We start from the raw sequence: 26,550 nt of genomic DNA on the forward strand, positions 1-26,550 counted from the left end.
AGAAACTCTGGCCTGTAAATCGTTTCTATTTTGTTTTAGTTGTTCTTGTTGCTTTTCTGCAACATATGAATAAAAATGTATTAGTTTTTATGTTTTATTCATAGATATTTCTAGTTTGCGGGAGTCCCGCGAATCGTTTTATCTTCCCGTATCCGCACACAGAGTGAGTGCATTACCGCTCGAGCCCACCCTCGCACTCGGCCATCAAATCTAGTCCCGCGCCGCACTCTATTGCGTTGAGCGTGCACGTCTCTAGATCGGCGTCTCGCGCTCGCGCCATCCACTCAAAACGTAACGTTAGCCTACTACTCTTTGGCAGGCGCGCAAACCCAAACAAGTACGTGCGGCGTGCCTGTTGTTTTGTTTCCGGTCTAGCTATCCGGTGTGATGTTGTAGTTTTTCTAACGTTACTAGTTGTTGCAACAGAATGTGAAAAAAATACAAGTTTGCTAGGGCAAAAAGAGAGTTAATCTCGCGATAAAAAAATTGACGCCGTTAAAATGTGTTTGCGTTAACGCCGTTAATAACGCATTTAACGTTTATTTCAAAGTGCTTTACATTTAAAAAGTAATTTAAAATAGTCATAAAAATAAAAACATGCATAAATGAAAACCAAAAAGTAAAAAAAAAAGAAAGAAAAGAGATTGCCAATTTATATAAAATGCATTAAAACAAATAATAGAAGAGATTGAGACGTAAATAAGATTATAATCAAGTTTATTTATTATTCAGTGATTTGTCTGACTGAATTCACTGCACTATTTATTTTATTTTTCATTAAGTGCCAAAGGTATTAAGCACATAATGCTTTTCCTGCACTAAAAAACCTAACAGTCCAATTTATTAAATGAAACGAGTTCATTTTTCATTTCATTTAGGATAGAATTAATATTTTTAAATTGAATGGTATTAATCAATTGAATTGTGAAGCTGAATTGAAGTTCACTATAAAAAAGTACAGTATTGCCAATTATTTGCAATGGTAAGCAGCTAAAGCTAGGGGTGGCTCGTTGGTCTAGGGATTTGATTCTCTTGGGGTGCAAGAGGTCCCGGACGAGCCCTGCCTGCAAGCTGAGATTTGAAGGGCTGCTTTCTGGGGTGACCCACGTGCACCAAGGGCTGGCGGCACAAGAGGCCACTTGACTATCTCCAACAGTCTTGCTTTGCTTCATGATTCCATCATTCGTTTCACAGGACTGTCCTGGACAGGTTCCATGGTGTAATGGTTAGCACTCTGGTCTCTGAATCCAGCAGTCATTTGACTGAAAAGCCTTCAGAAACTGGCCTTGCAAAATAGATGCTCTGCAGTTGTGATTCCCAGGAGGGTCAACTACAAAACAACAGTGACTTAATATATATGCTACCTGAGCACTGGACATTAGTTGAGCACTAGTATTGTGCTACTATTTACCTTTTCACATAGAAGAGCATGTATCCGTTCTTCCCAAAGTTGCGTGACGCCTTTGCCCAGCTGGTTCTTGTGATGCTGGCGTCACTGCACTCCAGCCAATCAGAGCCGCTGAAGTCCCTTACATGACTGATGTAGTGCCCTACAAGACAAAGGGACTTTAGTATGAAGCTTAATGAGTGAATGAAATGACTGGAAATTTAGAAGAAAGTCTTACCACAATATAAACTGCTGCCCAGATGGGACACGACTCCAGCTAGCCTGTACTGTCCGCCGCAATCTGATGCTTCAATCTGTTCAACACAAACACGTATTATTAGACGATGCTACATTTCAAATGTTTATGAACATCCTCTATTTTCCTCGTTCTATCTATCTATCATCTATCTATCCATCCATTTATCCATCTATCTATGAATTGCTGTCTCTATCTTTCCTGTGGTGCAGGCTCAACACTATTCTTCTTCCTTCTCTTTCTCTGTTGATTTGGCCTCTTTCTGTCTATCACTGTCATCTCCCTGCTCTCTGTTAAACATCATGCATAAAATAAGAAAACACTTCAGTACATATTCAATGCTTAAACATCATTTAAATGTTGTCTTTCAAAGCAACTGTCTTCCAAACGCTGTCTTTTAGAGAAATTCAGGCGAGTGATCGTCCCATAAGTGTCCAGCAGAGGGCAGATGTTTGATGAACTGACACGCACCTGTACTAGAGGACAGTGAAAACTCTTCTGGAACATCCAGGCGATCCTTCAGTTTGCACATTGAGGATCTTACGTCGAAGCGCATGACCAGAAGAACCAGCAATCTGTAGAGATATTCAAATGATCAGAAGTTATAAACTAGCGCATTATGTGTTATCCTGCCGGGAACTGACTAATTAACTAAGTTTCATACCGTGGAAAGTTGATTATTTGCAGGGCCTCTGAGGCTGTAGTGCCGGCACACTCGTTGCAGGAGCATTCATATGAAGATGTCTGGAGAAAAAAAAGACTAATATCAGCCAATCAGAAACAACATCCTCCTGCTGATATATAATCAGTGCTGTCACTCACTTTGAAGTACTGCTGCAGGCTGTCTGTGAGGCTTCTCCGAGGGCTTATGACCAGCGAGAGGTAGTTGCAATCCTCACTGAAGCTCCTCTGGAAGCCACAGCTGAAACGACAGAACATTAGTGTCACATAACAAAGTCTTAGAGTCTTAAACGAGTGCAAATGTGGATGTTAGATGATACCTGTCACAGGTGCGCAGGCGGTTGAGTTTGAACTCCATGTTAGCAACTGGGCAGGTGTATTTAGGCCAGTTGCTCTGCAGAAACTCGCCCTCCTCCTTCAAATGAGACAGACAGACCATCAGGAACTCATGGGCGTCCTGAGAGGAGAAAGTGTGAAGGGCAATGAGGTTAAATCTTAACTTATTTTATGAACAGTAATACATCAGAGCATATAGATCCGGTTCATCGTCTCACTCACCTGCTGATGGTCTCCCCAGAAATCCGGATGGCGAGTTTCAATGCCTCTCTTGACTGCAGACAAGAGCTTCACCTTCAGCTTCACATCATTGCCTGTTAGCCTGGTCAACTGCAGGTCAGTGAGCGCCCTGGAGAGAAAATCGTAAAGAACTGCTTTAGTATTGCTACTTGGAAATTGTAATTTTTTCATTAAGATTGAAATATAATGTTGCACAAATTCAGTGTTGGTACCTGAACCAGGGTTTATTATCATAAAAACATTAAAATAAAACTATTAAAAATAAATGTTATTTGAAATAAAATAAAGGTTTGTAAAAAATAAAATAATAAATATATATACATATATATATATATATATTTAAATTATTAATGAAAGCAATGATTATTAATAATAAATTAAATAAATATTTAAATAATAATTATTAATAAAAAATAATTATTAATATTAGTCATTTTCATTTTAGTTTAACTTAATGTACTAAATTAACAAACAAAACCGAATTGAATGACAAATTGACAAAATCACACAAAAATTTACTAAAACTTTAAAATGAAAAATATAAAATTAAAAATTAATAAAATAATTAATAATATCCCAATGATACAAAAATATCGCTGACCTAAGCATTGTGCTCCCCTCATTCCACTGCTCCCGCTGGGAAAGGACATCGTCCCGGAAGGGGGAAGCAGTGAGGAGGCACTGCAACACGGAGTTCATGTAGCATGTGTTCCCTAAATTAGGAAAACTGTGACAGGAGGCATTCAGTTAGTCTGTGAAAAGCACATCATACAGGAGAATGTGTGTTCTAGTTGTTCATATCTAACATTTACCCCAAGTGCTTGATTTTAGCTGGCGATGCTGTCGACACAACATCAGCCAGCTTTTCATCCTCCTCCTCCGTGTCTCTCTGCTGCTTGACCTCGATCTGCTCCTGCTGTGGACTGCACTGGATGAGCCGCAGTATCTCAGTCTGAGACAGACCGTTAGACTGCGCCGTCACAGAGGCCAGCACATCGAGAACACTGGGAAAAAATCAGCAATATGTTAATATTCTGCTTGTCCATGTTGGCATTAAATCAATAACTCAAGTCTGGCAACTTTACAAACATTCATGACATTAATGTTTATCGTAATATCTAAATGCCTAATAGTTGCATTTAGCAGATTAGCGATAATATAGTTTACATTTTGCAATGATACAAGAAATCAGGCAGTTGAGACTTGATATTGCTTTGCGAGTATACTGTATGTATGTGGATAAGGTTGGACATACTTATACATCCAACTTTATACAAAGAGCTGTTTTATATATACAGTACAGCTGGGTTATTAATTCATTATGAGCTGATATAGAGATCTACACACAACATTTATTCACCCACCACTCAAGCTCCACATCAGAGACGGGTTGATCTCCGGCTGCATCTGTGAAGAGATTAATAATGCAGTTTGAGTTATTATGCACCACATATTAGACTAATAAACTATAATGCTTTAAATAATACGGTAACAGTTGTACTAAACTTCTCTAACCTTCAGGAACCACTGTTCCCTGAAGTTCAGCCAGCAGATCAATCCTCTCGCTCGTCTCGACGGAGGAGGAATTACCCGCAGCGCTGGAAGAGCTACAACCTTCCAGATCTGATGGTTTGCTTTCTGCAGATGAGGAAGAACCATCACTGTTGCTGGAGGAGGTGCTCGAGTCTTCGGGTACGGCTGTGAATGAACCATAGTACTGTCTTTATGAGATATTTTAATGTACAGTTATATAAAAAAGCACTACAGTCCACATCCCTTTTTAAGAAAAAAATACACCAAGCTAACCAACATCTGTGAGTAGATCATTTAGTTTTTATATTCAAGCTGTAATGTACACTTGGAAAGATAGATGAGTGTTAAGCATGTAAAAGCTTTAAAGCATTCCCTTACTTTTATTGGCTTCTTTCTCCTGGATGGCAGGCAGCAGATCAAGCTCTGGATCAGAGGATCCACTGACTGCAGGTGAGGAAGAAGCATCAGTGTGTGTGTCGATGCTGGATGTGTGAGTCTCGATGGACTCGTCCAGCTCAGAGAAGGACACACACGGCAGAATCAGCGATAGTATTCTGCGGAAAGCCCGGCGCAGAGATGGGAATTTGCGTTTCCGGGAGGAGGAAGATTTGGGATGATCTGCAGGTCCAGCGGCTGAGAACACCACATCTGGAGAAGATGACATAAACACGCCACGCTTCTTCTTTTTCTTCTGCTCCTTTTTGGGTTTTCGATCCATTTTGTCACACAAAATGTCGCTAACCATTTTCTAAAGAGAAAATAAACACTCTTACTGTAGTTAACAGTAGGGCTGGGTATTGAGATACATTTCACGATTCGATTTCAATTCACAAGCTTGCTATTTGATAAGATATTGAGAACTATACAGGGAACACTCCAAGGTTAAAAAATAAGAACTGATTTTGTATACAAACATTTAAATTGCACTTACGGCAGTTATAATAGTTATAACTTTATTATTATAAAAACCTGCCTTAAATGCAATTTAAATGTTTGTATACAAATCAGTTCTTACTTTTAACATTGGAGTGTTACCTGTGTAGTTTACATTAATTGAGAATTGTTTTCCCTTGAGAAAATTGACATGTAACGTATTGTAACTTACCTGATATATGTACATTTATTAATTTAGCAGGCGCTGCTATCCAATGAACATCCATAAGTGAATCAATGTCGGTTATCGAATAACGTTAGCAAGCTTGTGAATAGAAATCTAATCGATAAATCTTTCAAGTAAAATGGTGTATTTTAAAAAACAATTGCCATAAACAGGAACCTTTTACATGACAGATTTAATCAAACATACATTAAATATTGAAGAACAGGTCAAGTAAAAATATAATAAATGTGAGGATTCAGTGCATACATTTAGAAAGTGTATTTAGAATATATAGAAAGTTTAATGTAGAAACCTCCATAACGTTTGAGTTTATATTTCAAGCCGACAGTTTATTTCCACTGAATGACTTTTCTGAGGTAACATTAACGTTAAAAATAAAATTCCACAAGCTGTTTTACTGACGTCGTTTCGCGGTTAAAACACTGATTGGTCGATTATATGAGACATGATATTGATTTTGGCATCTTTCAGCATAACTACTGATGTCGGTTCATGTTTATTTGGTGCTTTATCTAGTAACGTTAGTAAAGAGGAAGAGATGATCGGTTAATTTGCCGCTTGAACTGACTGAGCGATCTCTTGCGCCACAGTAAAGAGCGCCAAAAAAAAGACTTTCGAAAATATCCCGATCAAATATTTACTTGAGAAAAGTGTGACACACTAACTTTAGCCCTAGTTGTTTTTTCCAATAGGCACTAAGGCAGAAGTACTTTAATTGTGACTTACCTTACTCCTGCTCGTCTACACCGACCTGAGTGCATTTTAGAGCTCTTTATAGCCGTTGACGCTGTGACGCATTTCGCATCGCTGTGTCTGTGACGTCACGACAAAAGCATTACCGTGTTCTGTGACGTCACGACAAGGCTACCAAGCGGAATGTGTTTTCATTTGAATCAGATGTATCCTAGTTTCAGAAACACGAAAACAGTGTTTTTTTATTTACAAAGTCTTTGATGGCACCTTCTCTATTATTTTACTTTACATTATTATATTTTGTTGTAGCCTATTATGCGTATATGTCGAGCAATCCACTATGTTCTGTTTGGTATCAATAATAATTAGTAATGCCGTGTTTATGAATGCCTGTGATTTTATTTCGTAATTGGGTAAATCTCTCTTAATTTTTCTTGCTGTGTGGTAAAAATGTTACTTATTCCAATAATAAGTGAAACATTGAATTTTCAATGTAAAAAACGATTTATTATATAAAAATATACGTGCATGCTAAATTGACACAATTGGGAAAAAAAAAATCACCATACCTAGAGATTGGCATGGTGTAATTTCATATAGGCTAATAGCTGGTTTGATTTGCATTGAGAGAGATGATCTTATGGAAAGTGCCCCATGCCAATCTTTAGGTGTGGTGAAGGGAATGTGATGATGTGGGATATTTTAATTGCAAAGGCCAAGGGAACTTTATCAGGATGCATAGTATCCTGGATCCATGAAACAACTGGCCTTTTAACATAAAAATCTGCTGCCTCTATGGGAATTTAACATAGGGGTGTCCTGACTTATGCAACCTTCACAGAAAGCCTATACAACAGATTTACAGTTTCTGTAAGTTAGTGGCTTTCGCAACATCTCTGGCCTGCATTCTTCTCATAGCACTCTTTCTTTTTATTATAACTACTTTGACATGATCAGTGCTCGTACGTTACAACATTTCTCTTTGTCATTTGTTTATGCTGCAGATGAGTTTTCCTGGTGTGTGAGCAACTGGTGTATGTATCAAAATAATTAATGTAATTGGTGCTGGGTCAAAAAATAAACACAATTGATTCATTTGGTTTGTTGAGGTCCTTTTGTTCATAATGATGTTTAGCGTTTATGGCCATGAATGTAGACTGTGTTCATTTCGATAATACACTCACTAGGGAAGCAGAGAAAGTATTTTTTCTTGATTCAATTCTTTTTTATCAAAAATGTATTTATAATAGTGCTGTCAAACGATTAAAATATTTAATCGCAATTAATGCCATAGTTAACTCGCGATTAATCGCACATTTTTATCTATTCTAAATGTCCCTTGATTTCTATTTGTCTCATTATTTTTTCTAATTTTAATGCTCTTATCAACATGGAAAAGTGGATCAGCAGTAAGTTTGTTCTTAGCTGTGGTATCCATGTGTTTCTGTCTGAAGTCATCCATTGTAGAGCTTAGATCGGTCCCAAAAAATCAAGCCCGACCCGAGCCCGTGCGCATTGTGTCCGAGCCCGGCCCGGCCCGACACATAAACTGTAATTATGAGCCCGAGCCCGATTTAAACCCGTCAATTTTTTTAATATGTGGGTGGGTCGTTATAACTGACGTTCTCAACTACTTTCTATGTTACTTTCTCCCGCCCGCAACATTTTTGTCCCGCTCCCGCCCGCAAATAGACTCTTTTTTTGTAGGCTACCTCCAAATACTTTCGCCTACGTGTCGCCAACATACACATCAGCATAAATGCTCCTGATAAATTATTTGTTATTAAAGCATTAACACACAAACCACTGTTATAACATAAAAGCAAGCAGGCTACTGAGTGCATGGTTTGGCATGACTGAATGCGAGCAAAGTGCGCTCCCTTTATAATTCCTAAAAAGCTGACATCAGTTCATCGCAATCTCACACATCTGTTATTATCAATGAAGCTGACTGCACAATGCATCTTCCATAATATATACACTTTGTTTGTTATAATTTGAGGATTTGCCAGCATACAGAATTCAGCACTGAACAAAAAGTCTGCTTTGAGCGGTGAGGGGAGTCTATTTTAAATGCTTCTGATTGGCCATTGCGTTCAAGAAATCAACACATATGTCTGTGATTGGCTACATCCCTCAACGCTGCAAACATGTTATAAAAAGAAACTCTGGCCTGTAAATCGTTTCTATTTTGTTTTAGTTGTTCTTGTTGCTTTTCTGCAACATATGAATAAAAATGTATTAGTTTTTATGTTTTATTCATAGATATTTCTAGTTTGCGGGAGTCCCGCGAATCGTTTTATGCTCCCGTATCCGCACACAGAGTGAGTGCATTACCGCTCGAGCCCACCCTCGCACTCGGCCATCAAATCTAGTCCCGCGCCGCACTCTATTGCGTTGAGCGTGCACGTCTCTAGATCGGCGTCTCGCGCTCGCGCCATCCACTCAAAACGTAACGTTAGCCTACTACTCTTTGGCCGGCGCGCAAGCCCAAACAAGTACGTGCGCGTGCCTGTTGTTTTGTTTCCGGTCTAGCTATCCGGTGTGATGTTGTAGTTTTTCTAACGTTACTAGTTGTTGCAACAGAATGTGAAAAAAATACAAGTTTGCTAGGGCAAAAAGAGCGTTAATCTCGCGATAAAAAAATTTACGCCGTTAAAATGTGTTTGCGTTAACGCCGTTAATAACGCGTTTAACGCACAGCACTAATTTATAATAATTAAATCTTTTGACAAGGCAAGTTTATTTAAATGGTATTTCAAAGTGCTTTACATTTAAAAAGTAATTTAAAATAGTCATAAAAATAAAAACATGCATAAATGAAAACCAAAAAGTAAAAAAAAAGAAAGAAAAGAGATTGCCAATTTATATAAAATGCATTAAAACAAATAATAGAAGAGATTGAGACGTAAATAAGATTATAATCAAGTTTATTTATTATTCAGTGATTTGTCTGACTGAATTCACTGCACTATTTATTTTATTTTTCATTAAGTGCCAAAGGTATTAAGCACATAATGCTTTTCCTGCACTAAAAAACCTAACAGTCCAATTTATTAAATGAAACGAGTTCATTTTTCATTTCATTTAGGATAGAATTAATATTTTTAAATTGAATGGTATTAATCAATTGAATTGTGAAGCTGAATTGAAGTTCACTATAAAAAAGTACAGTATTGCCAATTATTTGCAATGGTAAGCAGCTAAAGCTAGGGGTGGCTCGTTGGTCTAGGGATTTGATTCTCTTGGGGTGCAAGAGGTCCCGGACGAGCCCTGCCTGCAAGCTGAGATTTGAAGGGCTGCTTTCTGGGGTGACCCACGTGCACCAAGGGCTGGCGGCACAAGAGGCCACTTGACTATCTCCAACAGTCTTGCTTTGCTTCATGATTCCATCATTCGTTTCACAGGACTGTCCTGGACAGGTTCCATGGTGTAATGGTTAGCACTCTGGTCTCTGAATCCAGCAGTCATTTGACTGAAAAGCCTTCAGAAACTGGCCTTGCAAAATAGATGCTCTGCAGTTGTGATTCCCAGGAGGGTCAACTACAAAACAACAGTGACTTAATATATATGCTACCTGAGCACTGGACATTAGTTGAGCACTAGTATTGTGCTACTATTTACCTTTTCACATAGAAGAGCATGTATCCGTTCTTCCCAAAGTTGCGTGACGCCTTTGCCCAGCTGGTTCTTGTGATGCTGGCGTCACTGCACTCCAGCCAATCAGAGCCGCTGAAGTCCCTTACATGACTGATGTAGTGCCCTACAAGACAAAGGGACTTTAGTATGAAGCTTAATGAGTGAATGAAATGACTGGAAATTTAGAAGAAAGTCTTACCACAATATAAACTGCTGCCCAGATGGGACACGACTCCAGCTAGCCTGTACTGTCCGCCGCAATCTGATGCTTCAATCTGTTCAACACAAACACGTATTATTAGACGATGCTACATTTCAAATGTTTATGAACATCCTCTATTTTCCTCGTTCTATCTATCTATCATCTATCTATCCATCCATTTATCCATCTATCTATGAATTGCTGTCTCTATCTTTCCTGTGGTGCAGGCTCAACACTATTCTTCTTCCTTCTCTTTCTCTGTTGATTTGGCCTCTTTCTGTCTATCACTGTCATCTCCCTGCTCTCTGTTAAACATCATGCATAAAATAAGAAAACACTTCAGTACATATTCAATGCTTAAACATCATTTAAATGTTGTCTTTCAAAGCAACTGTCTTCCAAACGCTGTCTTTTAGAGAAATTCAGGCGAGTGATCGTCCCATAAGTGTCCAGCAGAGGGCAGATGTTTGATGAACTGACACGCACCTGTACTAGAGGACAGTGAAAACTCTTCTGGAACATCCAGGCGATCCTTCAGTTTGCACATTGAGGATCTTACGTCGAAGCGCATGACCAGAAGAACCAGCAATCTGTAGAGATATTCAAATGATCAGAAGTTATAAACTAGCGCATTATGTGTTATCCTGCCGGGAACTGACTAATTAACTAAGTTTCATACCGTGGAAAGTTGATTATTTGCAGGGCCTCTGAGGCTGTAGTGCCGGCACACTCGTTGCAGGAGCATTCATATGAAGATGTCTGGAGAAAAAAAAGACTAATATCAGCCAATCAGAAACAACATCCTCCTGCTGATATATAATCAGTGCTGTCACTCACTTTGAAGTACTGCTGCAGGCTGTCTGTGAGGCTTCTCCGAGGGCTTATGACCAGCGAGAGGTAGTTGCAATCCTCACTGAAGCTCCTCTGGAAGCCACAGCTGAAACGACAGAACATTAGTGTCACATAACAAAGTCTTAGAGTCTTAAACGAGTGCAAATGTGGATGTTAGATGATACCTGTCACAGGTGCGCAGGCGGTTGAGTTTGAACTCCATGTTAGCAACTGGGCAGGTGTATTTAGGCCAGTTGCTCTGCAGAAACTCGCCCTCCTCCTTCAAATGAGACAGACAGACCATCAGGAACTCATGGGCGTCCTGAGAGGAGAAAGTGTGAAGGGCAATGAGGTTAAATCTTAACTTATTTTATGAACAGTAATACATCAGAGCATATAGATCCGGTTCATCGTCTCACTCACCTGCTGATGGTCTCCCCAGAAATCCGGATGGCGAGTTTCAATGCCTCTCTTGACTGCAGACAAGAGCTTCACCTTCAGCTTCACATCATTGCCTGTTAGCCTGGTCAACTGCAGGTCAGTGAGCGCCCTGGAGAGAAAATCGTAAAGAACTGCTTTAGTATTTTACTCAGGGATATGACAATATGTCAACGACAAATTGACAAAATTACAAAAATTACTAGAACTTTAAAATAATATATAAAATTAAAAATTAATAAAATAATTAACAATATCCCAATGATACAAAAATATCGCTGACCTAAGCATTGTGCTCCCCTCATTCCACTGCTCCCGCTGGGAAAGAACATCGTCCCGGAAGGGGGAAGCAGTGAGGAGGCACTGCAACACGGAGTTCATGTAGCATGTGTTCCCTAAATTAGGAAAACTGTGACAGGAGGCATTCAGTTAGTCTGTGAAAAGCACATCATACAGGAGAATGTGTGTTCTAGTTGTTCATATCTAACATTTACCCCAAGTGCTTGATTTTAGCTGGCGATGCTGTCGACACAACATCAGCCAGCTTTTCATCCTCCTCCTCCGTGTCTCTCTGCTGCTTGACCTCGATCTGCTCCTGCTGTGGACTGCACTGGATGAGCCGCAGTATCTCAGTCTGAGACAGACCGTTAGACTGCGCCGTCACAGAGGCCAGCACATCGAGAATACTGGGAAAAAATCAGCAATATGTTAATATTCTGCTTGTCCATGTTGGCATTAAATCAATAACTCAAGTCTGGCAACTTTACAAAAATTCATGACATTAATGTTTATCGTAAAATCTAAATGCCTAATAGTTGCATTTAGCAGATTAGCGATAATATAGTTTACATTTTGCAATGATACAAGAAATCAGGCAGTTGAGACTTGATATTGCTTTGCGAGTATACTGTATGTATGTGGATAAGGTTGGACATACTTATACATCCAACTTTATACAAAGAGCTGTTTTATATATACAGTACAGCTGGGTTATTAATTCATTATGAGCTGATATAGAGATCTACACACAACATTTATTCACCCACCACTCAAGCTCCACATCAGAGACGGGTTGATCTCCGGCTGCATCTGTGAAGAGATTAATAATGCAGTTTGAGTTATTATGCACCACATATTAGACTAATAAACTATAATGCTTTAAATAATACGGTAACAGTTGTAATAAACTTCTCTAACCTTCAGGAACCACTGTTCCCTGAAGTTCAGCCAGCAGATCAATCCTCTCGCTCGTCTCGACGGAGGAGGAATTACCCGCAGCGCTGGAAGAGCTACAACCTTCCAGATCTGATGGTTTGCTTTCTGCAGATGAGGAAGAACCATCACTGTTGCTGGAGGAGGTGCTCGAGTCTTCGGGTACGGCTGTGAATGAACCATAGTACTGTCTTTATGAGATATTTTAATGTACAGTTATATAAAAAAGCACTACAGTCCACATCCCTTTTTAAGAAAAAAATACACCAAGCTAACCAACATCTGTGAGTAGATCATTTAGTTTTTATATTCAAGCTGTAATGTACACTTGGAAAGATAGATGAGTGTTAAGCATGTAAAAGCTTTAAAGCATTCCCTTACTTTTATTGGCTTCTTTCTCCTGGATGGCAGGCAGCAGATCAAGCTCTGGATCAGAGGATCCACTGACTGCAGGTGAGGAAGAAGCATCAGTGTGTGTGTCGATGCTGGATGTGTGAGTCTCGATGGACTCGTCCAGCTCAGAGAAGGACACACACGGCAGAATCAGCGATAGTATTCTGCGGAAAGCCCGGCGCAGAGATGGGAATTTGCGTTTCCGGGAGGAGGAAGATTTGGGATGATCTGCAGGTGCAGCGGCTGAGAACACCACATCTGGAGAAGATGACATAAACACGCCACGCTTCTTCTTTTTCTTCTGCTCCTTTTTGGGTTTTCGATCCATTTTGTCACACAAAATGTCGCTAACCATTTTCTAAAGAGAAAATAAACACTCTTACTGTAGTTAACAGTAGGGCTGGGTATTGAGATACATTTCACGATTCGATTTCAATTCACAAGCTTGCTATTTGATAAGATATTGAGAACTATACAGGGAACACTCCAAGGTTAAAAAATAAGAACTGATTTTGTATACAAACATTTAAATTGCACTTACGGCAGTTATAATAGTTATAACTTTATTATTATAAAAACCTGCCTTAAATGCAATTTAAATGTTTGTATACAAATCAGTTCTTACTTTTAACATTGGAGTGTTACCTGTGTAGTTTACATTAATTGAGAATTGTTTTCCCTTGAGAAAATTGACATGTAACGTACTGTAACTTACCTGATATATGTACATTTATTAATTTAGCAGGCGCTGCTATCCAATGAACATCCATAAGTGAATCAATGTCGATTATCGAATCAAATAACGTTAGCAAGCTTGTGAATAGAAATCTAATCGATAAATCTGTCAAGTAAAATGGTGTATTTTAAAAAACAATTGCCATAAACAGGAACCTTTTACATGAAAGATTTAATCAAACATACATTAAATATTGAAGAACAGGTCAAGTAAAAATATAATAAATGTGAGGATTCAGTGCATACATTTAGAAAGTGTATTTAGAATATATAGAAAGTTTAATGTAGAAACCTCCATAACGTTTGAGTTTATATTTCAAGCCGACAGTTTATTTCCACTGAATGACTTTTCTGAGGTAACATTAACGTTAAAAATAAAATTCCACAAGCTGTTTTACTGACGTCGTTTCGCGGTTAAAACACTGATTGATCGATTATATGAGACATGATATTGATTTTGGTATCTTTCAGCATAACTACTGATGTCGGTTCATGTTTATTTGGTGCTTTATCTAGTAGTAAAGAGGAAGAGATGATCGGTTAATTTGCCGCTTGAACTGACTGAGCGATCTCTTGCGCCACAGTAAAGAGCGCCAAAAAAAAGACTTTCAAAAATATCACGATCAAATATTTACTTGAGAAAAGTGTGACACACTAACTTTAGCCCTAGTTGTTTTTTCCAATAGGCACTAAGGCAGAAGTACTTTAATTGTGACTTACCTTACTCCTGCTCGTCTACACCGACCTGAGTGCATTTTAGAGCTCTTTATAGCCGTTGACGCTGTGACGCATTTCGCATCGCTGTGTCTGTGACGTCACGACAAAAGCATTACCGTGTTCTGTGACGTCACGACAAGGCTACCAAGGGGAATGTGTTTTCATTTGAATTGTTTTAATTTGAATCAGATGTATCCTAGTTTCAGAAACACGAAAACAGTGTTTTTTTTATTTACAAACAAAGTCTTTGATGGCACTTACCCTTCTCTATTATTTTATTTTACATTATTATATTTTGTTGTATTATGCGTATATGTGGAGCACTCCACTATGTTCTGTTTGGTATCAATAATAATTAGTAATGCCATGTTTATATGTGGTAAAAAAATTACTTATTCCAACAATAAGTGAAACATTGAATTTTCAATATAAAAAACGATTTATTATATAAAAATATACGTGAATGCTAAATTGACACAATTATGTAAAAAAAAATTCACCATACCTAGAGATTGGCATGGTGTAATTTCATGTAGGCTAATAGCTGGTTTGATTTGCATTGAGAGAGATGATCTTATGGAAAGTGCCCCATGCCAATCTTTAGGTGTGGTGAAGGGAATGTGATGATGTGGGATATTTTAATTGCAAAGGCCAAGGGAACTTTATCAGGATGCATAGTATCCTGGATCCATGAAACAACTGGCCTTTTAACATAAAAATCTGCTGCCTCTATGGGAATTTAACATAGGGGTGTCCTGACTTACGCAACCTGTATTTTAAGGAAGAACATTTATTTATTTACGATACATTATTCATTTACAAAGAAAATCGGTGTCCTTAAAGGTTGGATTTTTCCTCATTTTTTAAATTAAGGCATTAAGATCAATTTCCAAACGATTATTTTTTATTCCTCAATAGTTATTCGAGTTTTAACTGTTCAGAATTTCAGACTGGGTAAATATGGGTAGGTATGGACGTTTAAAAAAAGCCTCAAACCACATAAACTTTTTCTGCCTCAGTCTGGACTCTGGAGGTGTATGGATGTTCTCTTATAGTCTCATTACCACATCTTTTCAATGCAAACACACTTGTCTCTTATCTGGGAAGCCTAGAGGCCATGATGAAATTTAGATGCTGACAGAGTTAAAAACGTAATTATAAAATGGATAGTTTCCTTGTTTCCCCTACTGGGTTGTCCATTTGTTAATTTGAAGTGCAGCGGTAAATTTTATTACATAAAAAGAATTTTCACACACACATTTTCTCGCCCTCAACAAACGTAAACATTTTTTAATGACGTATGTGGGTGCGCGGTTAATGTAGAATTGATATTTAAAATATATATATTTTACACCATCTCCATCTCTGTGTTGGTGCTGATTAAACTCCTAATTTTGACTGCGGAAAAAAACAATATTGGCAATTGGGCTCTGTGTTAGTGCTGTGCTGATTAAACTCCTAATTTTGACTGGGTAAAAAAACAATAGGCCTATTGGCAAATGGGCATACCATATTAATATTTTATAAATAGAAATACTGTATGAAAAACGACTCTTATGTTTTACTGTTAGCGGAACGACTCGAAAGCTGATTGGCCAGTGAGAGACTCGCCCTCTTGCCTGTCCCATTTATGAACAACAGGGGCGCCGCTTAACTTATTTATTAACGAATTTATTATATATTTTTTTTATAATGAGCCGGTAAACGTAGCTTTACAATTTTAAATAAAACAGCTAGTTACTACTATCAATTTTATTAGAAAAATGTTGTTATGAAATGTAACAGCTCAACACATTTCGCCTGTCAAGAAATCCCCACCTATCACGGAAGTGGTAGTTCTCCTCCATTCATGTGATGTCGTCTGTGATCTTGGAGAGTACAAGACCAGTATTATAATACTACTTTAGCGCTATAGTTCCTCAGAAGGAGGATACATATAGTTTTTTTTAGTTGTAATACATATATATTAAATCTCTCCTTCCCTGTACGTCCAGATTAAACATGCTACGAGTGAGATCTGTCATCTGTCAGTCTTGGAAGGGGTATGTATGCGATTGCACATGGACTTACACATGACTTTCACTCTGAGAGAGACTTATGATGCCTATTTGACATGTGTCTCCTTGTAAATTGAAAAATAATAATCGTTTACTTGTGCATTATCATGTGATGTGTGTGTAAGCGCTGGAAGTGTGCATTTTACGTGCTATTAGGCAGGCAGACGGTGTTATGTAATGGATCAAGAAACTTGTCCTCCCACTGAGATCTATTTACACAAGTGCCTCTCATTGTTTTTACTGTAGCTCAAGCCATTCATAAGCATAATAAACATACTGAAAGACTGTACAAAGGAAACATTGCAACATTGAACCATGTCTTTACTATCACTTTTATCAATGTTAACATCCTTGCTGAATAAAAGTATTAATTTCTTTCTTTTTTTTTTAAAGAAAGAAAATAACTGACCCCAAACTTTTCAACGTTAGTGTATAGTGTTACAAAAGATTTCTATTTAAAATAAATGCTATTCTTTTTTAACTTTTCATTCATCAAAGAATAAAGAAATTTAATCAAAGAAATATTCACAGGTTATAAAAATGTTTCGAATGATTATTATATAAATAGAATTAGATTATATAAACCATTAGAATGATTTCTTAAGGATCATGTGACACTGAAGACTGGAGTAATGATGCTGAAATTTCAGCTTTGCTTCACAGAAATAAATTATATTTGAAATAATATAAAAATAGAAAACCATTATTTTAAATTGTAATAATATTTCACAATATTACTGTTTTTACTTGATTTTTTTATCAAATAAATGAAGCCTTGATGAGCATAAGACTTCTTTCAAAAACATAAAAAATAGTAATGTTTCCAAACTATATACTTATAAATTAGTAATGCATTCATATTTTTTTTTGTTTATTTCAATGAGGGTTTTAATACGTTTTAACATAGTGATATTTTTTAAAATAATATTAATTATTTAAAAAAAATAAGCAGCTTTCTTTCAGCTGGATACATTAAAAACTAAAGTGACCCAATTGTCTCCTGTTATGGATTTACAACAAGTTATTCTTGAAGCCATTCTATCTAGATGACTTTATATAAGTTACTGATTGAGCTTGTGTTTTGCGTGACTAGGCGAGACTAGAGAAAAAGCCCAGATTAATTGAGAAATATTGAAGACTCAGTAACAGCAAGCTTGTTTCTCTGCAGGTTCAAGACCTTCTCGTGTGCAGCTGTGGAGGTGAAGAATGAGCCCGTGCTCGCGTTTAAAGAGGGCAGTAAAGAGAGATCAGATCTGGAGAAGGTGAAGCGCACACACACACACACTGACTCGGGTGTCTTGATGCGCTGAAGCTGCGGATCTCATTGACCGTCTCTGTTTTACTTTGATCATCAGGCGTTACAAAACCTGAAGGGAAAGACGGAAGAGATTCCATGTGTGATTGGAAATGAAGAAGTGTGGACCAAAGATATCAGATACCAGCTGTCTGTGAGTTAATCATTTCTCTGGTTTCTATATGAACGTGATCTGTAGCTCTTTTACAGTCAAATCGGTGATACCTCTGGAGTTCATCACAGCATGAAATATTATGTTTATTATTAATATTGTGCCATGCACAACATACATTTAAATTAACATTTAAGGTCCAACTGTTATTATTATTATTATTATTATTATTCTGTTGCACTTGAAATAAAATTATTTAAATTAAAGTCAATATTTAAAATGCATTTATTATTATTGTGTTGTGTTATTATTATATTTATTTCTGTGTTTTACTAATAAACATCTCTCTCTGCCACTATTCAATCACAGGCCAGTTTTTACAACGGCTTTTCTCACAATTATGATACATTGATGTTCATACATTGAGTTATTGTTCTATTAAATCATGTTCAGTGTGATATTATTTTAGTTAGTGATTTTTATATATTAATTCGTTTTTTTTTTTCTTCATAGCCCTTCAACCACTCTCACAAAGTGTCCAAGTTCTGCTACGCTGATAAGGTACAGTTTGTTTTTAGTGTCAATTATAACATCAAAATTGGGAAATAAATACTGCAAATGTATATGAGGGATTTTATTGAACTCCTCACTTGAACTCATCAGTGTAATGAAACCATTTCAAAGGTTTTGTTTTGCATCATCGTTTGGTCTGGTTTGTGTCTTCAGGAGCTGATCAATAAAGCCATTGAGGCCTCAGTTGCTGCTCGCAGGGAATGGGATCTTAAACCGGTTGCAGATCGAGCCCAGATCTTCTTCAAAGCTGCTGACATCATCAGTGGACCCGAGAGAGCAGACGTTCTGGCCAAGACCATGGTCGGACAGGTGCGTCTTCACTAACATTTAAAAAAAACCTCGAACTGAGACCTTTGCACATTTGGAGGCTGTTGCTCCTTCATCACGAGGCGTCTGATGTTAACTAGTCTGTTACACATGGGATTATGTTTACTGGCTTCCCATTAATCTTTGAGAATCCGTTCCTGATGTCTCAGGGTAAGACTGTGATCCAGGCTGAGATTGACGCTGCTGCAGAACTCATCGACTTCTTCAGGTTCAATGCCAAACATGCGATCGAGCTGGAACACCAGCAGCCGTTGGACAGCGATGGAAGTACCAACACAATGCTGTACCGCGGACTGGAGGTGAGCTCCCTGATGTGCTGTTTCCCAAATAATCAGATCATTACGTAACAGATTTATTTTGCGCAAGCCATGATTGGGTATTGACTTGAATTTGACTTGTTTCAGGGATTTGTAGCTGCTGTTGCACCATTCAACTTCACGGCGATTGGTGGAAACCTTGCCGGCACCCCTGCCATCATGGTTAGATGTTGTCAAGATTATTTATATAGCGCTTAAACAATAAAGATTGTTTCAAAGCAGCTCCACGGTGATAACAGGAAAATAATAGTGTTAATGTTACAAAATTCTTTGGTTATGAAAGCAGCTCTAAAAAGACAATAATATTTTCAGCTCAGTGTTGATTCAGTTCTGTTCAATAACAGAGAAAAGCTCATCAATTATGAAACAAGTTCAATACTGCTTTAAAGGGATAGTTCACCCATAAATGTAAATTCTGTCAGTATTTACTCTCCCTCATGTTGTTCAACCTCGTAAGACCTTCGTTCATCTTCAGAACACGAATTATGATATTTTTGCTTAAATCTGAGAGGATCACTCCTCCATAGGCTTCTAAGGGATTGAAACTTGTTCCCCGAAAAGTTATTAAAGACATCACACCAGTCCTCAGGTCTTTACACTGGCTGCCAGTTACATTTAGGATTGATTTTAAAGTATTATTACTGGTATATAAATCATTCAATGGCCTAGGACCTCAATACATTGCAGATATGCTCACTGAATATAAACCCAACAGATCACTCAGATCATTAGGATCACATCGGCTAGAAATACCAAGGGTTCACTCTAAGCATGGCGAGTCTGCTTTTAGCTACTATGCCAGCCGCAGCTGGAACCAGCTTCCAGAAGAGATCAGATGTGCTCCTACAGAAGTCACATTCAAATCCAGACTCAAAACACATCTGTTTAGCTGTGCATTTACTGAATGAGCACTGTGCCACTGTTCGTCCGACTGTTTGCACTGTATTTTATTTTATGTTTTAATTATTCTGATTTCTGTATTTTATCTTTTATTCTAAACTGTTTTAATTATTCTGATTTCTTTTGATTATTTTAATTTCTTCTATGTAAAGCACTTTGAATTACCATTGTGTATGAAATGTGCTATATAAATAAACTTGCCTTGCCTTGCCTTGCCTATACTGACAGAATTTACATTTTTGGGTGAACTATCCCTTTAAGCAGTGTGAAGTGCATTCAAATTGATAATATTACTGAAAATGAATTGTCTTATCTGTATTAAAATCAATTTGCAGTGACATGGATGCACTGACACTTGAGCGTTTTGGTTCATTTCTAACACTGACTTGCGTTCAGGGTAACGTGGTGTTGTGGAAACCCAGTGACACGGCCATGTCCGCCAGCTACGCCGTCTATAAGATCCTGAGAGAGTCTGGATTGCCACCCAATATCATCCAGTTTGTCCCAGCTGACGGCCCAGTGTTTGGAGACGCCATCACGTCCTCTGAGCACCTGGCTGGCATTAACTTCACTGGCAGTGTCCCGTACGTCTCTTTCTGTCCTGGTTGACTCGGTCATACAGTATGCAATGTGATTGCGTTACTCTTATCTTTAGTGTAACATTCTGTCTGGGTTAAATTTGCAGTGCAAAGGGAAAGTTTAAACCCCTCGGGTGTTTTTTGCATGGTTGAAACCTAAAATCTGTAGGATTTTAACTTTAAAACTATTCAAAAGTTCGTGTTTTTGTATGATTTTAATGTTTTCCTGCTCAACATAGCTGCATTTATTTAATCAAAAATACAGTTATATTGTGAAATATTATTTTAATTTAAAATAACTTTTCTATTTGAATATATTTTAAAATGTAATTAAAGCCTGTGAACAAAGCTGTAATTTTCAGCATCATTACTACAGTCTTCAGTGTCACATGATCCTTCAGAAATCATTCTAATATGATGATTTGATGCTCAAGGAGCATTTCATATTATTGTCAATGTTGAAAACAGTTGTATTTTTATGGAAACCATGATATATATATATATATATATATTTTTTTTTTTTTTTAAAGGATTCTTTGATGAATAGAAAGTGTAAAAAACAGCATTTATTTAAAAGAAAATTTTTGCAACATTAAAAATGTCTTTATTTTCATTTTTGATCAATTGAATGCATCCTTGCAGAATAACATTGATTTATTTACTTTTGAACAGTTGCGTGATGAACTCGACGACACAAATAGGACTTGCTATTGAAAACCCTTTAAGATGTATATGATTTTTCCAGACGTTGACCAAGCCTAGTTAAACATTTCCTGATTTTTATATCGCTCCAATCTGACTTTCCTGTATCATCTCCAGAACCTTTAAACGGTTGTGGAAGCAGGTCGCCCAGAATCTGGATATCTACAGGAATTTCCCTCGTGTCGCTGGAGGTTTGTGTTTTCCGTTGCACTGAGAATTCAATACGAATGTTATGTAAGATTTAAAATTCTAAAATCTGAATATTTTGTAATTTCTCAAATGTGTTTTAGAATGCGGTGGCAAGAACTTCCACTTTGTGCACAAGTCCGCAGACGTGGACAGCGTGGTGACCGGCACCATCCGCTCAGCGTTCGAGTACGGAGGACAGAAGTGTTCGGCCTGCTCCAGGATGTACGTGCCAGACTCACTGTGGCCTCGGATCAAACAGGGACTCCTGGATGTGCACAAACTGATCAAAATGGGAGACGTAAGTAGAAGTGTTTGAGTTTGTGTAATACTGGCGACTGCTGAATTTTCAGCAGATCATGGTTGTGTGTTTTAACCCTTGTGCATCAATTACAAATATTTACACATAGCTACATAGAGGACAAAAATGTCCATGTCAAAAAACTGTCATAAAAATTTTAATCTTGGGAGCACAGACTTAAGTTTGATATCATTTTAAAGAAGACCCTTGGCAGATTATTGCTGAAGTAAAACAAAATTAATAAGTAAATCCAAAAAAAGTTATATAGGTTTAAGTTTATGAAAATTATTTATGAACAATATTTTATGTAATATATATATTTTATGAAACAAGTTGAACTCTAAAACAGCTAGAAAATCAAAGCCATAAATCTAAATAAGTTGTGTTCCAAATTTGAGGTTGATATCTCAAAAAATTAGCTTTCGGTAAGATCTTGTTTGTGCGCAGTGACAGATTTTCCCCATTGGGTGCCAGCAAAACTCCACTGGTCACACAGTGATTGGATTTGTTATTTGCAGTTGAGTTTTTCTCTCTCAATATTACAAACACACATACACACACATTTTTTTATAACACGCATACTAACCACACTCTGACATCCATACCAACACACCCACACAAATATCGTGGCATAATTTATCCAATTGGCTCTATAAAATGCAGAAGAAGAAAACAGGATAAAAGCGAGTATTTGCTTTATAGACCAAACCTGAAAAAATGGCACCATCTGATAAAAAATAGTAGAAATTTAAATTTTGAAGCCTTGCCAACAGAATGAAAGCCTCTTAACAAAGATTGCATCATTTTATAGTTAAATGACCCTGGGATAAAAATTACAGTTTTAATGGGTTTCAATGAGGCCATTTTTTTGTCCAAAAAAGTGGGAGTATTTTGTGGACCTAGTGCAGAATAGATTTTTTTAAAGGAAATAGCGGTAAAATAGTAAAATCCAATAAAAATACACACCTGTGCAACATTTTATGCAGTTAGCATTAACACAGGCAAAGTGATTAAAAAAAAAATGAAAAAGCTAAAAATGTCCACAAGGATGCACAATGGTTAATGGCTGCTCACTATAGTCCATCATGTGACATTTTTCTGTTGTTTCACTTCACAGCCAGTCGAAGATTTCGGCACTTTCTTCTCAGCAGTTATCGATGACAAGGTACAAACCAGCTACCTGTTTATTCATTGACAAAGCTTGACGTTTTCTTTTGTCAAAGTATTAAACACAATGTCTTTTATTTTTCCAAGTCCTTCTCCAGGAACAAGAAATATTTGGAACATGCCAGATCCTCTCCACATCTGAAGATCATCGCTGGAGGAAACTGTGATGATAAAAAAGGATATTTCGTGGAACCCACAATCATTGAAACCACCGACGCACAGGAGAAAATCATGAATGAGGTTTAAAATTTTCGCAATTTCAGGCAATTTAAGGCACAGCGGCTCAGACCTTTGTTTGTTTTTTGACCAGGATGGCGCTCACACACACACAGGCTCAGGACGGTGAATGGGTGGACTTTGGTTTGTTTAGATAAAACGATCTCTTCCATTTAACCTCATTTAACGCTGCTCTTCACAAACAGATAGTCTCAGCTGATCCAGTTACCACCCACAGTCACCCAGATCTAGATATTGACAGCATTATGTCACCTATTTGCTTTAATTGACATTTTTGAGGAGTTGCAACAATGGAGAATAATGTGTCTTTGAACATTCAAGTATGCAAACCTATTCTAGTTGAGCCCAAAAACTAAATCAAGACTTTGAAAATGGAAAAAATACGTCCTTTTAATTTACTTGATGGAAAACTAGTAATGTTTTAAAAATGTTTGAAAAGTGAAATATAAGAGCAAGTCAAAAACAGTGATTATAAAACATCTCATATATTAATTCTTTGCTTTTTCAGGAGATCTTTGGGCCCATCCTGACAGTTTACGTTTACCCTGAATCTGACTACAAGAAGGTCCTGCACTTAATAGACAACACTTCTCCGTATGCCCTGACAGGAGCCGTCTTTGCCCAAGACAAGTGAGTGCTGCACCATGTCATTAGATTAAGTTAGTATGCAAATTAAATCCATTAAGCAACCCAGATCAGCACAATCCCAACATGTCCAGACCCTCATATCTCTGCACTAGACTTGTATCTTTACCATACACTTATAATGTAATTACTTGTTTTAGGGCTGTTATTGATGAGGCAGGAAAAGTCTTGAGAAATGCTGCTGGAAACTATTACATCAATGACAAATCTACAGGATCCATTGTGGCCCAGCAGCCATTTGGTGGCGCCAGAGCATCAGGTAAAACCAAATATCACTGACCGACTGAAGGAATGATCCAGATTCAATCAAGTGAATCTCTAGAGACTGAATCATTGGCATCATTTAAAGTCAAAATAATTTGTTCTCCATCAAACACATAAAATCTATAGGACCAGGCAATAAGCATCAAAAACACACTATTTAAAAACTATAGCCAAAAGACTTACACATTTTACATGTTGGCATTAGACTATTGTGATTAAAATCCCTTACTGCCTTTATCTGTGCAAATGTATATGCAGAATTTCAACTTCAGTGTCATAACTACAGGAGCTTGTTTCCACCACATAAAAAAAATGGTAATTGTTATTTATTATCTAAAAATTCTGAATCTTTTTCTCACAATTGCAAGTTTAAAACTCTCAATTATTAAGAGTTATAAAATCAGAATTGCGAGATGTAAACTTGCAGTTGCAATTTTTTTTTTTTTTTAAATTCAGAATTGTAAGATAATAAGTAGCAATTACCTTTTTTATTTTTTATTCTATGGCGGAAACAAGCTTCCATAAGAAACTTTTTTCCTAAGAATTGGGAGATATAAACTCGCAATTCTGACCTTTGTGAGATATAAACTCAGAGTTGCAAGAAACAAAAGTTAGAATTGTGAGATAAAAAGTCACAATAACCATTTTTATTTTTATTCTGTGGCGGAAACAAGCTTCCACATAACCACTTATTCCAAGTAAACCCTGCAGAAACAACTTTTGCACAATACATATAATGATACCAGAAAGGAATTACATCAGTATTGCTTAACTAGTTAATTCAGCTTGAAAAGTAGTTCTAATTAAAATAATAAACAGGTTTTTGCTGAATAATTCAAGCGTTTCAACAAAAATATAAAGTTCACATCTCATGCTTTTTGATAATGTTTTCAGGCACCAACGACAAGCCCGGTGGCCCACACTATGTCCTGCGATGGACGTCCCCACAGGTTGTCAAGCAGACATACGTGCCACTTACAGAATGGAAATATCCCTACATGGGCTAAGAGATCATGATGTACCGCCCTGAACCCTGAATCCCTACATCAAGACTCGTTAAGCAATCAAACCCCTTCTTAATCGTCCCATCATGCTGAAAGATTAGAGGGCTGTTAGACTGTTAGAACAAAACTAACCAAACCTTCCTCTACTGGTGCACTTTCAACACGCAAACCACTGGAAACCAGCTAGTGTGAAAGTACTCAAGAAACTCACTGCCTCTGGTGTCCATACAGACTTAAAACATCACTGCATTGTTAATATGAAGAGATACTCAATTCAAACAAACCTGGGAAATGCACTGAAACGTTTTCACTTTAATCTGGCATCATTTCACTGTGTGATTTTTCCTTCAAATTTCGCTATATCCAATGAGTTCTATCATTTTATGATTGCAGAAAAAGTTGAAGGAAACAGTGCAACAGACTGTATCCATGTAGTTTGTATTGTTACATTTATACTGATGTGATCTTCCATTTGAAATTTTAAATATAAGTTTAATTCTGTAGCATTCTAATATCATTTACATGTAAGTGTGAAGGCAAATATGAGGGGATGTTTTCAGTTTTGTGAAAATGACCACGCCAGCAAGGTATTAACCTGCTCAAAATATCTGAAAACTTACTGTGCCTCAATAAACACATGGTGTGGATGATGGATTTATGTGTTATTATGCATATTATAAACTTTAGAATAAGACATTCAGGGCCTTGATACAGATATTACCTGCTATATTTCCTATTCAGACTTGCTGCCGACACTTTAAATGATCAAGCAGTGTTATATCACTATTGACCGCAGATTTATGACTCTTTCACAACTTATTGAATAAGGCTTGAGTGAAGATATTTACCTCTAACAAATCATAAAGAATTAATCATGTGTAGACTTTCAAACTATGATACCAGACAAAAATGTGATTTAAAGGTGCCAAATGGCCAGTGTTATTATAGCAATATTTATACACTATTTTAGTACTTGATTCATATTTTGCATATTGTAGGTCCTCTTTATAGGACATGTTTCTCAGACACACTCCTTCACACTTTGTGTTTTATGACCAAGAAGCAAAAGAACTGCTTAAAACATTGAGAGAGAGAGGGAATGTTACACTTATATAAAAGTTTTTTGTGCCTGTGCTTTTCTTTATTTGTGTTAGAATCAACTACCAAGCATTTTATATGTGTTGGGTCACCTCTGGTCACTGGCTCCCACAGTAACACATTCTTATATGACTCCCATCAAAGGAGTGACACACTTCAGACAAGCGCTTTATGGAGACATGGCTGTGGAGACACACTTCTTTACTCTATAAAATCAAGAGGACTATATGTGAGGGCCTGAGAACGCAGTCTCTTTCCGCTCTCATGCAGTCAGTTCCTCTTTCAGCACTTTATGACGAGAAAACCCAAGTGTGAATTATTGTCACACTATTAGAGAATGAAGCATGCCGTTTCCAGAATCTGAAAAATGGCAGA

The 26,550-nt window shown here is 37.3% G+C and overlaps 2 protein-coding genes across 2 annotated transcripts; one reads left to right on the forward strand and one right to left on the reverse strand.

Annotated features, from left to right (window-relative positions):
• Positions 1–956: 956 nt before the first annotated feature.
• On the reverse strand, positions 957–5,151 carry LOC143711409 (ubiquitin carboxyl-terminal hydrolase 46-like). Its single transcript, XM_077202854.1, has 14 exons — positions 4,812–5,151; positions 4,416–4,598; positions 4,265–4,307; positions 3,713–3,904; positions 3,502–3,627; positions 2,883–3,009; positions 2,645–2,781; positions 2,466–2,565; positions 2,308–2,387; positions 2,115–2,218; positions 1,917–1,933; positions 1,626–1,701; positions 1,412–1,550; positions 957–1,330 (listed from the first exon to the last, which is right to left on the reverse strand). Exons 1-14 carry the CDS (start codon positions 5,149–5,151, stop codon positions 1,327–1,329), a joined length of 1,668 nt encoding a protein of 555 aa, XP_077058969.1. The 3' UTR covers positions 957–1,326.
• A 10,919-nt stretch (positions 5,152–16,070) lies between these two features.
• Positions 16,071–25,731, forward strand: aldh4a1 (aldehyde dehydrogenase 4 family, member A1). The gene is made up of 15 exons (XM_077204193.1): positions 16,071–16,455; positions 17,639–17,732; positions 17,826–17,918; positions 18,390–18,437; positions 18,603–18,758; positions 18,926–19,075; positions 19,181–19,255; positions 20,390–20,577; positions 21,391–21,464; positions 21,564–21,760; positions 22,878–22,925; positions 23,015–23,167; positions 23,673–23,794; positions 23,950–24,068; positions 24,968–25,731. Exons 1-15 carry the CDS (start codon positions 16,415–16,417, stop codon positions 25,078–25,080), a joined length of 1,671 nt encoding a protein of 556 aa, XP_077060308.1. The 5' UTR covers positions 16,071–16,414; the 3' UTR covers positions 25,081–25,731.
• Positions 25,732–26,550: the final 819 nt, after the last annotated feature.

The sequence above is a fragment of the Siphateles boraxobius genome, unplaced genomic scaffold (genome assembly GCF_051911475.1).
Source record: "Siphateles boraxobius isolate OS27281-9 unplaced genomic scaffold, OSU_SipBor_1 5, whole genome shotgun sequence".
Classification (NCBI taxonomy): Eukaryota; Metazoa; Chordata; class Actinopteri; order Cypriniformes; family Leuciscidae; genus Siphateles; species Siphateles boraxobius.

Excerpts from the sequence above, each read along its gene's own strand:
- LOC143711409 (XM_077202854.1), bottom strand. The coding sequence starts at position 5,151 with ATGGATCGAAAACCCAAAAAGGAGCAGAAGAAAAAGAAGAAGCGTGGC. Across the intron at positions 4,308-4,415 it reads GGGAACAGTGGTTCCTGAAG|ATGCAGCCGGAGATCAACCC; the intron begins GTTAGAGAAGTT and ends ATCTCTTCACAG. Across the intron at positions 1,551-1,625 it reads GGGCAGCAGTTTATATTGTG|GGCACTACATCAGTCATGTA; the intron begins GTAAGACTTTCT and ends TTTGTCTTGTAG.
- aldh4a1 (XM_077204193.1), top strand. The coding sequence starts at position 16,415 with ATGCTACGAGTGAGATCTGTCATCTGTCAGTCTTGGAAGGG. Across the intron at positions 19,256-20,389 it reads CCGGCACCCCTGCCATCATG|GGTAACGTGGTGTTGTGGAA; the intron begins GTTAGATGTTGT and ends ACTTGCGTTCAG. Across the intron at positions 24,069-24,967 it reads TGGTGGCGCCAGAGCATCAG|GCACCAACGACAAGCCCGGT; the intron begins GTAAAACCAAAT and ends TAATGTTTTCAG.